Source organism: Micrasema longulum, unplaced genomic scaffold, assembly GCF_059751315.1.
Source record: "Micrasema longulum isolate JH-2025_06_02 unplaced genomic scaffold, ASM5975131v1 h1tg000550l, whole genome shotgun sequence".
Taxonomy (NCBI): domain Eukaryota; kingdom Metazoa; phylum Arthropoda; class Insecta; order Trichoptera; family Brachycentridae; genus Micrasema; species Micrasema longulum.
In genome coordinates, this window is record NW_028277746.1 from 111175 (window position 1) to 127862 (window position 16688).

Genomic DNA, 16688 nt, shown 5'->3' on the forward strand with positions numbered 1-16688 from the left:
GATAAGACTCTTTTCTCGTTTCCTCACATATTTTCAAGGATACGGGACAATGAAGAAGTTAAGTGCAACGGAAAATCGAATATAAAAAAATGTTTTCTATCGAGCGGTAAAAATTGGATCATTTAATTGTACGCAAAGTTTCTCAAAAATGTATGGAAAAATTAACAAAAATGAAATATTTTGAACAACATCAATAGTTCTCCAAAATCAACCGATGAAAGAGTGTTGTGATACATTTCCGGTTACTGGGATACCCATCAATCGGGACAACTTCGCCGCAGAGAACTTGAGTCATTTCAAAATCACAAAACATTAAAAAATCACAGCGCTGATAATATGTTACATAATTTTTTTATTTTTTTTTAATTTTTGACTTAGTTTATTGTCTATTAACACATAAAAAAAAAACACTGAATTTCCTCAATGCATATTATGGGAGATACGAAATGCTGCGCAAAGTGGTCGGTCGGGCGTCCGGAAGGGGAACGGGGGAGACATTTCTTCCTTCTCGGGGAGCAGGGCGCTGACCAGAGGGCGGCGTTTACATCCTGGAACCGGATGCAAAGACAAGTATAGTTGAAACAAAAATCAAGGGAGGAGAGAACATTAGCAACTCCAGGCACGACTACAGCCAGGTCAGGTCGGAGGATCCACTTCCCAAAAAGATTTACACCTTAATACTCCCCGTCCATCATCAAAATATTCCTTTGCCAAATCCAATATAATCCAACGACAAGTAAGAAGACCCCCGTGGAGAAGAGGATGCGGCATTTTACATTGGAGATGCCTGCGCGAGTGAAGCCGAGCCACCGTTCATCTTGGAGGACGTTATCACTCGGAGGGGAGGCGTGTGGTGTCTCAGAAGTAGGTACCACCAACCGTCGTCGAATATAGACAACAAAAATTCAGTGTTTCATTTTATTAGTTAAATATCCTAAAACATATCTCATTCATTTCATTGTATTTTTGCTTTTAACAAACAGTGTTCAACTACTCGTGTAAGTACAGACTTCCTTTTATTTATGAACTTAGAAGCAACCTTTTGAAGAGTAAAGTGAGGGCCAAGCGTGAGGTGTTGGGTTTAGAACTTCTAACTATTTCCTACACCACATGTTAGCCTGCAGCGCAGGTATAAAAACATCTCCGCATAGCGTTTACACGCTGGTCGACCTACCTACAGAAACAATGGTAGAGTCGACAATCGGTGACCAACACAACTGGTGACCCCGACAATATATATTAGGCCCCTCCACATAGTTTTAGTACCATAATGTGTATTAGTGACTTATTCGTCTTTGTTTACTATTGTTTTTATGGATGATAAGTTGGACCTTAATAATCTAGTGTGCTTTTTTTCAAAATGTTTTAGTAATTACCGAAAATGGCAATGTATGAAATTTAAATTAGGCTTCCCCAAAGGCACATTGCAGCAATTGTCTCGTTTCTTTTGAGGATGGATAAGGGAGAATAAGGAGGAAAGTCAATTGGGGTTGGAATCTTTATTAATAAATAAATATTTAATTATGTAAATATGCACATAAAAACAAAGTAAAAGCTTTTGTAAAACGGCATAAAATTTTGAACGACAGTATATAATATAGATGAAAGAATTAGATGTAAGCATGAAAATAATTTATATAAACAATCTTTTGATTTTTGAATGATCAAACTTATAACGACTTAAACAGCATTTAAAAAATATTTAACTATCAAATATTATTTATTATTATATAAGCATTTGTTAACATATTAACACGTTCACTGCGTTAAATATATCCCAAACAATGACGTAATGCTGACAAAATAGCAATTTTCAAAACGCTACAATTGTAGACATGCTGTGGAATATTTGGTTGGGAATCCTGAAAGCACCGACATGACACGGCTCCGAACGCGTTAAATAATGAAAAAACTTGAAACGCCTCTAGGTACTTCATAATATATATTGTATGTATGCATGACATTTTAATAGCATTCACGAACTCAAGACATTCATTACATAAAATAAAAAGAATATTTAGACAAATAATAGATCATATATTCTTATTATTATCTTTAAAAAGAAACAAAGCTTGACAAATAGGAATTAATCAAACTATAATATTGAATGATACGTAACTGAATGAACACCACTGCATCGGCGGTTCATGTCAGAGCATGGGTGCTCCAACTGGGATGTGATGATGAACAGGGCAAGAAGAAAGAACTCGAGTAAGAATAAATATTATTAGTTCTCGGGAGGGGCGGTATGTACAAGTTTAGTATGTAAATAATTTTTTAATTTTTCCAAGGGCAGATTTCACAATATTTTGAAGGAATTATAATAATAAAAATGCGGTGCAGAAAGGGAACTGCTCCAAAATAAAAGGCAGTATTCAACAATTTCTCGGAAACAGGATTTTCCATCATCTTTGTACACACTTTCTGATTTGGATATTTTTACCACAAAAAGACAGTTTTTAAAGACACATTCAACAATCTACCAAATGAGATGAATGCATCTACGGTTCTCAATTTATAAGACTGTATCATACATCTAAATACATTATTTTACCTCAGAAAAATGGTTATTTTTAATACAACATTTTAGAGAAAAACTCTTTTATTTTGAGGTTATAAAGCCTACTGGTGCATTTCAGTAGCGAGTCGGGTGTAACTTCATCGTTCAGTAATCGCGTAAAACTCAAATATGTTCAATATACAAGTGGCAAGCTATGGCAAAGGATAAAAGAAACCAACATGCGTTCAACAGTTCTCAGTTCTCATGATAAGTAGATCTGCAATTATGGTGAATTCATCTTTCAGTGCCAGTTTTATTAAAAAGGAAGTCAGAACAGAAGTGGGTTGGCTAAATGTGTACAAATTACTAATGTAAATTCCTCAATATACTACACGTAATAAGAATCGGGTCGTGGTCCTGAGGTAATATTGTGGACTCACGGACCAAACGCAACTCGATTTTCATTTTTCCAGCGCAAGTTATTTACGACTTTTAGGAAATGGTCTGAAAATTTAAATATTTGAGTAAATAATAAGAACTGAAATATTTCTCTTTAATTAATTAAGATCAAGACTATTCAAGAGATTGTTAGTTCTCATTTGTCAAAAATTCCTTAAATCTCAGATAAAATATACATCTGACACTTATATCACAGATCTCATCAAGAAAATGAAGAGAAAACCTTTAATAGAAGCGGTGAAACAAAATAGATATCTTTACTCATTCCACCGATCCGTAAGCTACTATCGCCGACACAATGCACATACAGTTCAATATTTGCCATCGACACTGACACCATCTTCTATTAATGACAATTCAAAACAAATGTCTAGGAATTTGCGGCATAGAAACCTGCAGAAATGCACATCTTACTACATTTACCAAAGTCTGGCCAGTGCTGTAAACATAATATGTATGTAGGAAATGCTACTACTGAATGTGACCCCGAAGAACCTAGAAAGATAATTTTATATTTTAAACAACAGAAGCGAGTGGATTGTGTGAAATATGTTGAAACTAGTAAAAAGAGCATAATGATTTGAGGTATTTCTCTATGGATTTGCAAGAAGTAATACTGTTGAGGGATGTCAAATTAGGAAATTAGTAATAGAGCGATAGGCCAAAGGCAAAGAATAAAGGTGAAAAATAAATCATAACAATATTGCCCGAAACTGATGAGGTAGTCAAATCAACCATAAATGGTACACCAAATCTTGCTAAAAACAGAAAGTCTAATGGAATTAACAGTTTTGTGAAAACTATAAGCAATGGAAAAATATATCTAGAATAATATGGTCAGGAAAGGCGGCGAGTTTCTAGGAGTGCACCGGGATGGGGTTCCTCTGGCGCGCTGAGAACTCTTGCTGCGCCTCGTCGGCCCGCGCCGCCAGCTGCGCTCGCTGCGCCAGCAGCTCGCGCGTGCGTTGCAGGATGGGGTCCTGGAACAAGAGGGGCCGCTGGTAACTGTCTGATTAACCGACTCCCGCTAACTTCGGGGTGCAGAGGGCCCGGGGGCTCACCTGCTGCCTCATGGCGGGATTCCAGCGGCAGTAGAGGGCGCGCCAGGGCTGCACGAGCCGCAACGAGGCCACGGGGATGAGCACGGGCTGCGGGCCCTCCCCTCCGTACAGCGGGTTGCTGTACAGCTCCAGGCGGCTGTTGGTGAAGGACCACAGGGACACTGTCTTGGTCTTCAACTCTGTAATATATAGCTAAATATAAGGTGTGACATTTAATTATAATTAAATGATAAATTCTATACTCCGAGTAGTTATTGCTAATTATATGAGACAAGGATGGTACTCGCCCGCTTTAACCCGCTCTTTGTCAGAGTTGCAAAGGAAGGTTCCGAAGCGGCAGGAATAGAGATGGTCCAGGATAGTGAGGAGGAAGCGCTCGTTGAACTGGAAGGCCGTAGGGAACTGGCGCGACACTTGCCACACGCAGTCCACCCACTGCAGGAACACGGGAGACCGGTCTGCGTCGCTGTGTCGCTCGTCGCCGTGACCCGTGCGCTATAGTCAGGAAGAGTATCATGTACTGTACGGAAGGGAACCGGCACGACATTCGCTTCAAGCCGAACACAGTAGAGCAGTCTGCGTCGCTACAAGGTCATGTAATATATTTTTACTGTTGATTTAGAAGCATCGATATGTACGAGTGTCGGAACGAGAGAGACAAAAGTGGCCAGTTGTGTGCGAGTGTGGGCATTCTGTAGCCGACCTTGCTACTTGATACTCATTGTACAAGTATCGTATATTGAAGTCAAGAACATAAATACATTACAAAAATGATGTAACTTATTTAAACATAATGCTAAAACTAGATGCCTAAATTCTAAAATAAACAACTTAAACTGTGTGCCTACATATTTATTAACAATTGAAAAATAAACATTTAAAAAAACCGGTTAAAGAAAATCGGTAAATCTACTGATTTTGAGAGAAATTTACAAAATTCGATTGTAATTCAATCGATTTTAAAACATTTCCTTGTTTTCAAAATTTCTATATTCAATTTTTATATTAACCCATTCCACGCCCCACACGCCAAGGTATTTGTGTATTTTTTAAGTCGTCAATTAAATTAATATTTACGGCATTCCCTTTGCCATTGATGCCTTTGTTTATATAAGACACTCATTACTGATATCATAGGTACGCACATTTTTGACATGAATATAAACATCAACAGAATATTAGAGCCGGGATGTGGCAATTGAAATTGCTCACTTACACAAAAAAATATAGAGATAAGAAAAACACTTACACATAATAATGAATTCTATGGTGTACGGCAACGATTCTCCAACTTTTTTCACATAATATTTATAATTGGTATAGCACTAGATTAGATTATCCTTTATTTTATTTACATTATGTTTTAAAGATTTTAATTATTTTTTTTTTTCTCTTGGAATATTGTTGAGCATGGCCAAACACACAACGGCATGTTACATTCAACACACATGTACTTGGTTGCTTTTCTTGTTTTTGGTCTAAGTTTAGTGTTTGAGCAAACATAACAGTTTTTATAAGGTTTTTGTTTTTTTTTCGTTGCGGGAATAGGTTGCGGCATATGTTTAACTAGATATTTGGCAGATAACCGTAATGGTACATCTTGTGACGTACGTGGACCGACTTCGGGGCGCGATTATTCCAGAAGGAAAATTATTAAATTGGTGGATAATAGGTATAAAATTCCCGGAATTCACAGTACAATTTCCTGATGGGCTTGTTTGGGTAACTTTAGTCTCCATAGGTTCATCTTCATTGTCACTAGGTTGCGTTGTAAAATCCGAGTCATCCTCACTTTCCTCAATTTCAAAGTCAAGATCGAGAACGAATTCTCTTATATCTTCTTCTCTGAGATTACGTCTTGACATATTTAGGAATATAAAAACGTATGTTTCGTTTCGTTTCAAAAATGTTTGTATAGTAACAGCACACTCAAAATGAAATACTGAACTAAATTGGAAAAAAAAGGCAAATCAAATTTTCTATTGAATAATAACAAGTCCACATTTCCGCCAAACTTAACAAAAAACTTTTAGAACCACACCACTGAACCACTCAATACCCACACGCAGGACTTTACGATGGCGGGAGATTTAAACACCTGGGCCAAGAAATCTGTACACCTTTTTTGTATCCTGCTTTGCATAATATAAACAATATAAATTATCAACTTTTTCGAGAGATGTCGCTAAGAAATACTTCATTATATTTTTAAGAAATAATATTAAGCCCCATCTACCGTTTGAACTTGACAATTTCTTCATCGAAACATTCATACTCGCGATTTACGTGGTACGGCGTAAATGGCATTTGTGGCACGAATTGCTTGTACGCCAATACGCGTTAATGGCAGCTATTGAGTTAAAATTTACTCCCTCTCTCGCTCATGGCCTTTGGGTGGAAAGATAAGTTTACCTGATTTTCCCTTGATAGAAATTGGCAACGCTGCCTACGAGCAATGAAAATGCTAGTGACTTTTTATACTAGAACATAACCTAGTATATAATAATGTCATAACATGTCTTGATTTTGTTTTTTATTTTTCATTAATATGTTGCATTTATTTATTTTCATAATATGTTATAATTTATATGAATAGGTGTAATACGCATGTAATGTGCATGCATAAATATAAACGTGATATGCAAGTATTATATTTCAGTTTTTATGTTCACTTTGCAATATCAATGAAGTATACCCATGCATAGCATACGTGAAATTATTTATGTTTATTTGAATGGAAAAAAAGTTAATTCTTTAAAAAAAACATATGTATTTATAGATGAGGCAGTTAATGGAAAAGTGGCGTAGCACACAAACATGTGGAACTGAGATAATACCATTCAAAGTTTAGCCGTGTAGGTTAGTGGTGTTTAAACGGGTAACAGTGTGAGCAGTGCCATCTATTAATAAATGGAAAAAGGTGGGTTCAACCACATCTTGCAAAATGCATGGTTATGGACCACTTCTAACATTTATGTCCATTAATACAAATTTGTGGGTTATGTCATTTCTACGCCGACGGCAATATACTTTCTAATGTATCAAAAACTTAATGTCATGTTTACGAATGTAAAAAAAAGAATGAAGTGATTTTTGGTATAGAAAGGGGGATGTTTCAGGAAATTCTCATTATCACGAAGTACTCATAACAGGTTTACAGTGTTTACAGGTCCGGCCACCTCGCAAGTACACAATAAACATGAATGGAATGCATCTGTAGGACAGTTCAATGTTACAATTCATCTAAATAACATGTTATCCAACATTTCGAATAAAGCCTGACCTGCTGGAACTTATGTCCAAAAGAGATCCACTCTTTCTCAATGAGAAGTTCGAAACCCCTGATGGTGCGGTAGTGGGGGTCCAGCAGTAACATGGCGAGTGCCGTCAGTTGCGCTGTGCGATCCCAACCGTCGGAGCAGTGGACCAACACTGAGGTCTTGTGGTTCTCCACCTGCAAGCGAAGACATAACGTAAGGTATCTCGTCCGTCACTACGAACTAGTGCGTGCGGAGAATCTAGAGGTGCAAACCTTGTCTACGATGCGCACCGCTCCGGCGAGGATGCACTTGATGTGCTTCAGCCAACACGTGGCCTCTAGTCCGCTGAGCCAGCGATTCTGGTCGATGGCCGGGAAGCACAGCTCCTTCAGCTTCCGGAGGCTCTCGCGCATGACGTGGATGTTGTGGATATCCAGGAACACGAGCTCGGCGTTCTGGTAGGCGTCCTCGGACTCGTAGCCGCCGCCCTTGGCCTTGTTGGCCTTAGCGTTGGCGCTGGGCCGCGCGTCCATAATGAACAGCTTGTGGCTCTGTGCGTTGGCGTCCACGACGAGCTGGATGTAGCGCTCGTCGTCGCGGCCGCGGCGGCCCGCGACGCCCACGAGCGGCTGCGCGGCGCGCACCACCGCCGCTTGGTGGCGCGCATGCAGCCAGCTCAGCACGGGCAGGCGGCCGCGCGCGCGGAAGGCTGCACACGCGCGCACGGCGTCGTCCGCCGCCGCCGCCGGCACAGCCCACACGGCCGGGTAGCTGTCGCACACCTCGTACCGCTCGTTGATGCGCGACACCCGCCACGTGTCGCTGTTGACGCCCATGCGCTTGAGCTCGGCGATGGGCTCGTACACGCTCCAGCCCTCCTCGGGGAAGGTCTCCCGGTAGCTGAAGGCAAACAGCTGCAGCCCGTGGGAGAGGGGGAAGGAGAGCTGCTGCAGCGACTCGAACATCCCGCGCCGCGAGTGATTGTCCTGTTTGTGAGCAAACCGCAAGTTGCGCATGTCCTGTCGGAGGAAATAAGAGAATCAATTGAATATGTTCATTAAGATTACACTAAAACATACTTTTTTGTCACATTCGATGAGACGGATTATTTTGAATTAATAAAATTTGATGGGAACGGCCGTGAAAATCTAAGAAATTCAATTAAAGCAAGGGACCTATTATTTTTGAACATTTTTATCCAGAATACATAAATACAAAATCGAATAATTAAAAAGAAAGATGAGAAAATTAACCTTGCAAAACACTTCGATCCCGTACGAGTTCTCTCCCCGTGAAGAAGCGCTGCCCACCTTTTCTATACGAAGTATCTGAAACACAATATGCACGAAACACATTACACAGAGAAGGGTGTTTGGATGTTCGGAGCACCGGCCCGGGCACAGAACACGCGGGAGGGACGCCGGTGGGGGGGTTGGACTCACCACGCCGAGGGGCACGGCCAACACACTGTGGTGCGCACTGGGCTCCGTGGGTCGGAAGTGCAGCTGGTAGGAGGTGACGGTGAGCACGCCTCGCGCCGGGCCGGAGTACGGGCACAGGTAGGTGACTTCCCGAGACACTCCGCCCACGCGCTCCCCTCCCAGCAGAGGACACTCGCACACCGACTGGGGCTGCACAAAACCATATACAATTATTTCATTACCAGACTTTGCATAACTGTTTACTTATGGCTTAAGCTTACTTATGCATTATAAATAATCATATTAAAGACGATATTACTTTTGATAGTGAGAAGTGCGATGAATCCAGTTCATGTCCACAAAAATGTAGATAGACTCAAAATATTGTTGATATATACATTTATTTAAACGAGTAATGTGCTGACCTGAAAAGAGTCCCTAACGAATCGGGGTCGAGTGGTGGGGGCTTTCAATGCAGAGTGGACTACATTATACAGGCCAAATAATTGAAGCGCCTGTATATAATCAGTTTATGACTGAAAGTACTGCAATTTGTGCATAAAGATTGCAAAGGTAATCTATTTGGATTGTATTTGTTTTACCTGCTGCCCCCCCCCCCCCTTCTTCAATTACCCCCTAATTGTTTATTTACTTACATACATAAGTTTTTTGTACATTATTTGAGACAATAAGTTCCAACTCAATTGGTGGTTTATTCAAAAATACTTAATTTACTTGTTTCGCTGGTCAGTTCTATATGACAAGCCGTGCTCTACGGTTAAATTTAACAGTGTAAAAGTGTGTTTTTTTTATTTATTTAAACATTCATAATTACATACTACAATGACTAAATCTCGTGAGTCAAGTGAAAGTGAGCGATCACAGATAACCTTTTTTTTATTCAGGGGGGTTACCCCGGGTTAAAATAACCAAAAAAATCAAGTGCTCTAAGACGTTTACCGAAAATTAATAAAGATAGTTTATAAAAAACCAATATCACTAACAATTACTAAAATTAATAACGCCAGACATTGGTTTAAAAAATCTAATGAATAAAAAAAAGATAATGAATAATAATAACTCCTTATATCGCACAACTATTATCCATTTACTTCAAGATTAAACTTAGCTTGTATGTCATTATCCGAATGACATGCTCTTCAAAGAATTCTGAGTACCTAATATTATTCACATAAATAGAGACAAATACCACGACCATAATACAAGATACTCCAATAGGGATCTGATACTAAGCGAAGCGGTCAACACTGTTCTGGCAAAGTTGAAGAAAGTATTGACCTCGCTCTTTCATGATATTGGTCAAAGGGAGTCAGAGGGGTTGATTCTTACTGGATGTTAAAAATAAAACATAAATATAAAGAATGATGAAAAAAATACAAAGTTTCAAGTTTCATGAAGTTTCGCATATATTAATTACATTTTATATCTTTTATACATGTATGAATATGTGTATGTATGTATGTATATGTGTATGCATGTATATCATGCGCGGTCTGTTCATAGAACGGATGGAACTATTGGTTCCCTAAATTTTACCGCAAGAATATAAAAAAAAACATAAGGATAATAATATAAAAATATTGTTCATTATAATAAACAAATAATAAAAATGTTAATTTGTAAATATGACTAAGACACCCCCAGCGCACAAGCATTTCCTGCTTCGGACAAAAGCTAACTGCGCTTAGGATCCTAAAAATCTCAGCGCATCGCGCTATCCTTGATAAGCAGCGAATTCATACAGTTCCAAAGAGGTGGGGCGTATGGTACTAAAATTCTGAGTCCAAATTTTCAATGATTCTGGAAGCAATTAAAAAAAACCGTTCCAAATTCATTATCTCGTTATGCTGTACTGTGTTTTAACAAATTAAGGACTAGAATCGCTTGACCCAACCGAATGTTGTCTATTGTCGCTAAATATAACTCTACTGCGGTATTGTAAGAGCACAAAATCGCTTGAATTGAATTTTTTCTTACACTTATTAGAATAAAATAACAAAATATTTTAGTTGACCGATAATAATTAGGTCTGTCAGTTTGTTTATATATTTACAGAATCCGATTACTTAAAATTAATATTGAGGTTAGTAAAAAAATCAAAGAATTTATGTAATTTTTACAAAAGAAAAGAAATAGTTTTGCTAACTTATGGGACACTTTAAATCAACAAAATCTTTCTTTTAACTGTAAAAAACGCTTGAATGCTGGAGATGACCGCGAAACTGCATTTAGACGTCAATTCGTCGAAATATTAGATGTTATGACTTCAAACATTTCGGACCGTTTTAAAGACATGGAGAGATTTACATTAATTTCACTTATGGATCCTACAAATTTAGTCAATCATTCCCAGAAGCGTTTTTTAACAGTTTGCAGAAAAATGACGGAAAATTTTCGACGCCTTGAAACTAAGAAGCGAACTCAATTATATTTATTCTACCTCCGAATTTAAGCTACAAATTTTTTTAAGTTTTAGTTAACATTTTATGAAAAATGAGGTGAATGAAATTCTTTCTGAAATAAATAAGTTGATAAACTTAATAATAACTATCCCCAAAACCAGTGCATCTGCCGAACGCTCATTTTCTACAATGAAGAGAATTAAAACGTTTACCCGCAGTATAACGAATGAGGACAGATTTTAATCATTATCATTAATCTCCATAGAAAAAAAACTGCTCAATTTAATACAAGAAAAGCCATCTCTTTATGATAAACGTAAACGAATTTTCAAAAAAGGATCGCCGAACCGAACTCCATTATAAATGTTAATTTGGTTAGTTCTCTTAAATTATACACAAGTACGAATAATCGTAATTTTAAAAAATCAGCGAGAACAATGATTTTATTTTATTATTCAATTTAACATTATCATCGTCTTAAAACACTTGGCAGTTATAATTATGTATTGATGGTAGATTAAAAGAGTCATTATACCTATTCAAATCTGGTTGAGGTCCCCTGGTAGTGTTGCAGACTCACGAATCAATTGTCTGAGGTTCAAATCCCATTCTACCACAATTACCATTTTTTCAGCACAAGTTATTTACGTACCACTTTTAAGAAATGGTCTGGAAATGGAAATATTTGGGTATACTTTTCATGTAAACCAAGTGTTTTTTCTTTCTGTATTGATGTTAAATAAATACATACGCGTTATATTTTTAATGATGCTTTTGTTTTACTTTAATATTATTGTCGTCGGTGCTTTGTTACTGTAGTATGTATATTGCTTGTCTCAACTCAACATCCCATGAGAACTTGTGACTCAATAAATTGATAATGCTAATAAATATGTTTTTTGGGAATAAATTTAAAAAAAGATAAACAAATATATATTTTAAAAGTAAAATAAATAGTTGCGTTTTTATGATTTAACTCAATATTTTAATTTTTAATATACAATTACAATAAAAGTGATAGTTGTATTCTTCAGATCAACTCGGGAGTTATTTTATTTTATTTGGGAAATCAACAGTTCTACATACATATTTATAGTAAACAAACAGATATAGTGTATAAACTCAGAACTAATAACAGATTTCCACAAAGTATACAAAGTTAGTGAAGAAAATATATTACATATTAAATAAATACATATAATTTATACACACAAAAATGTTATTTTCGTGTACTCGTAAATATTTTTCAATAATCAAAGAATTTTTTTATATTTTTTTAAGAACAGTAAGTTATTGTAAATTGGGCGGGGTTAGGACAAGAATGCTTGAAGAGAGGATAAGGAGGGGAAGGGAGATGTACATATTTATTATTATAATGTCTAATAAGTAAAAAAATGCATTTTTAGTGTAAATTTTAAATCTGACAGAGTGATGTGTGTGTAATTTATATTTTTAAATTTTGTATAGTACACTGAAAAAGTCCTACGAAAAAAGAATTTTTAACATACGATGTTTATAATATTATAATACTTATTTAATTTTGGAAATATTAACTATTTTTATTGGTGCATAAATAAGGTGGGTGTAAAAGTTATTGTCGATTAAATTTAAAATGGAAACGCGCAATATAATTCGATATCGTCGATCGACAGTAAAGTTTTCCGGCGGTACACCGCTATTGCGACGACTACACCAATAAAGTACGGCATTTTTGATTTGTTTGTTTTGTACACTTAACTGTCAATATTTACAGAACTTCATGAGTACGTTTTCGTATTATATGTCAATGGCTGCACTTGAAGTGTTGATGTACCTACTACTGCCGCTGCTGACCACTCGAGGCAACTGAAATACAGAAGGCGACGCCTTGTTGACGAAATTGTGGAATTTATCTAAAACTAATCTTAGTTGCTGTTGACATTTTGTTCAAATGTTGAAATGGTTATGCTGACACCGAATGAGGTGAATGTTCGCTAAAAATTAACAAAATGAGCGATAACTTACTGAATCCGAATCTAAAGAATCGGTGCTGGCATTTTTAGATGCGCTAAACTCGGAATTCAACAACTCCGAACTTCCCCTCTTGGCATCCATGTTTGAAGAAGTCAAATATTTAAAATTAAATGACAGGAGAACAGTAAAAATTAAGAACTAACAATAATATTTGCTCGAATACGAGTGATTGTCATCTCAAACAACAAACGTAGCTTTGACAATTCATTTTTGACATTTAACCATAGACTAAACATATTGCATTAAGGTCACAAGTTGGCAGTGGCATAAACAACGATTCTTGGAAAGTGGAGTGGAATTCTCTTAAATTGTCAAAGGAATTTTTTTATAGTAATAACCAGCCCGATATTCATTTCCTCCGAACCTTAGTATAATAACGCACGTAAACTCAAAAGGTCTAGAATTGTAACTTTTTATATTAAAATTTTAGACTCCAATGCCTACGAATGGAGAGGCATTGGAGATCTAAATCACATTACTTTTATATGTCTTTTAATGGCTGTGAGGCAAAAATTATTTGATATTTTACAAAAGTTTTCATAAAAACAAAAGTTTTTCATAATTTTTCCGATTCATTTGTGTCAATTTCTTTCTTGGACAATTTGTTTATTGATCAATTCTTATCATATTTTTTTAATGTTCTAACTGTTCCTTATAATGATTTGTAATATTTGTTTCATCAAAATACGTTTAAATTAATTCTAATATTTTTTAAAATAAATTTCTCTTTCATTTCTAGGTTTATATAAAATATTTTAACTTCATTATTGCCCCCTTGCGTTTATTTTTGAAAATTGTTAAAAATTATCATTACTTTAAGATTATGTCTATTCAGTACCTATATATACATATTCAATTTATTTTCCTTTACATATGTTACTCTAAGTTTCTCTTTTCTGTAAAGCAAGCGGTTTTTAGTGGGTTTTTTTTGTTACTGCATATTTTAATATATCTTGGAATTTTGTTTGTTTGGTTGAATGTTCATTATATTAAATATTGTTTTGTGTTAAACTTGTAGTAATATTTTTTTTGTCTATTGTTTGTGTCTATATTGTTGTTTTTATGTTTATTGTAAAATAATGTATCTTGTTTTCTGGCCAATGTTATCATGTTTTGTTAGAAGGCCCTAATAAAGGGAAAAAAAACATGAAATTAATTATAGACTTCTTTGTTCGATTGTTTATGGCTAACAGTGGTAGCGGATGTTTTTTTGTGTTCTAGATATCTAGATAATAATTATTATGTTTTTACGTTAAAAAGTAAAAAGTAATTCACTAATTTGGTTTGAAAAACAGTGGTGTACAAATTATTTTATTTATTATCAAGTGTTTACAGTGGTTTGTGTTAAGTTCACTGTCTCGATACCTAGAAACCAGGTAACAATTATTTTTTTCCATACACGTGTGGCCAAAATTTATTTTTTGTTTTTATAACTTATTTTTCCTAAAATGAGCGATAAAGAGAAACCTCCGGATCCACCGGATAGATTTCAATCAGACTCATCGTGCGGTACAATGGACACTGTTCCAGATCCCGCAGAATTCATAACTATTAACCCGCCCGTTCCTTTGATGTTACCGGCGTTACAAATTGTATTGAATTAATTATTAATATCTATGTTACTATGAATATCACAATCATATAAAAAAAATCTTAACTTAATATTTTTAAACCAACATGGTTTTCAAGAAAAAAAAGAACCGGAACCGCCCTAGTAAATTTAATAAATTACATTCAAACAAACATGGATGCTGGAATTCCTATCACAGGAGTAATATTAGATTTTTTAAAAAGTTTTTGATACCATACCTTTAGCCACGTTGAGACCATGATGAAAAAAATTAAGTATATTGTAGTAAAACCTCAAGAATGTAAACTACTAAAGTCATACTTAACAAATCGGAGAAAGTATACATTTGTAAATGAAAAAAAAAGTCAAATACAAACAGTAAATTTTGGAGTACCACAAGGATCTATTTTGGGTCGACTATTATACATTTTATATAATAATTACTTATCACTGTACAATTTTAAAGGAAAAATTATTATGTATGCCGACGACATTGGACTATTCTATAATAATTAAACAGACGTATTAACAAAAAGAAAGAAACACTGCTAGTCACCACTGAGACGGCTGTCCACCGCATCACCGTTCACTACGGCCGTTAAGATACGGGCACCGCTGTCCTAGGAAACCCTAGCTTTAGGTTGGGTTGGGTTGGGTTGGGTTAGAGGTCAAAGGTCAAATGTCAAAGGTAAATGTCAGATCAGCAAATGTGGGGGGTCAGCAAAGGTCAGAGGTCAAATGTCAAAGTTCAAATGTCAGGTCAGCAAAGGTCAGAGGTCAAATGTCAGGTCAGCAAACGTCAGAGGTCAAAGGTCAAATGTCAAAGGTTAAATGTCGGGTCAGCAAACGTCAGAGGTCAAAAGTCAAATGTCAGGTAAGCAAAGGTCAGAAGTCAAATGTCAGGTCAGCAAACGTCAGAGGTCGAAGGTCGGCGGTCAAAGGTCAAATGTAAAATGTCAGGTCAGTAAAGGTCAGAGGTCAAATGTCAAAGTTCAAATCTCAGGTCAGAAAATAGGGGGTCAGCAAAGGTCAGAAGTCAAATGTCAAAGGTTAAACGTCAGGTCAGCAAACGTCAGAGGTCAAAGGTAAAATGTCAAAGTTCAAATGTTAGGTCAGCAAAGGTCAGAGGTCAAATGTCAGGTCAGCAAACGTCAGAGGTCAAAGGTCAAATATCAAAGGTAAAATCTCAGGTCAGCAAATGTAGGGGGTCAGCAAAGGTCAGAGGTCGAACGTCGGCGGTCAAAGGTCAGAGGTCATGTGAAATGTCAGGTCAGCAAAGGTCAGAGATTGAAGGTCGGCGGTCAAAGGTCAGAGGTCAAATGTAAAATGTCAGGTCAGGTCAAATGTCAAAGTTCAAATGTCAGGTCAGCAAAGGTCAGAGGTCAAATATAAGGTCAGCAAACGTCAGAGGTCAAAGATCAACTGTCAAAGGTAAAATCTCGGGTCAGCAAATGTGGGGGGTCAGCAAAGGTCAGAGGTCGAAGATCGGCGGTCAAAGGTCAGAGGTCAAATGTAAAATGTCAGGTCGGCAAAGGTCAGAGGTCAAATGTCAAAGTTCAAATGTCAGGTCAGCAAAGGTCAGAGGTCAAAAGTAAAATGTCAGGTCAGCAAAGATCAGAGGTCAAATGTCAAAAATCAAATGTCAGGTCAGAGGTCAAATGTCAAAGGTTAAATGTCAGGTCAGCAAACGTCAGAGGTTAAAGGTCAAATGTCAAAGTTCAAATGTCATGTCAGCAAAGGTCAGAGGTCAAATGTCATAGGTAAAATCTCAGATCAGCAAATTCGAGATTAGCAAATCAGCAAAGTTTAGGTCAGCAAAGGTCACAAACAATTTATTGTCTTGTCCTGTCCTGTTACGTCGTGTCCTGTCCTGTCCTGTTTTGTCGTGTCCTGTCCTGTCCTGTCCTGTTCAGTCCTGTTACGTCGTGTTCTGTCCTGTCCTGTCCTGTCCTGTCCTGTCCTGTCCTGTCCTGTCCTTTCC

The 16688-nt window shown here is 36.8% G+C and overlaps 1 protein-coding gene across 1 annotated transcript; it reads right to left on the minus strand.

Moving 5' to 3' along the window:
• Positions 1-1921: 1921 nt before the first annotated feature.
• Positions 1922-13360, minus strand: mtm (phosphatidylinositol-3-phosphate phosphatase). Its single transcript, XM_088227985.1, has 8 exons — positions 13129-13360; positions 8723-8911; positions 8534-8608; positions 7553-8299; positions 7304-7474; positions 4308-4515; positions 4021-4199; positions 1922-3939 (listed from the first exon to the last, which is right to left on the minus strand). Exons 1-8 carry the CDS (start codon positions 13216-13218, stop codon positions 3817-3819), a joined length of 1782 nt encoding a protein of 593 aa, XP_088084111.1. The 5' UTR covers positions 13219-13360; the 3' UTR covers positions 1922-3816.
• Positions 13361-16688: the final 3328 nt, after the last annotated feature.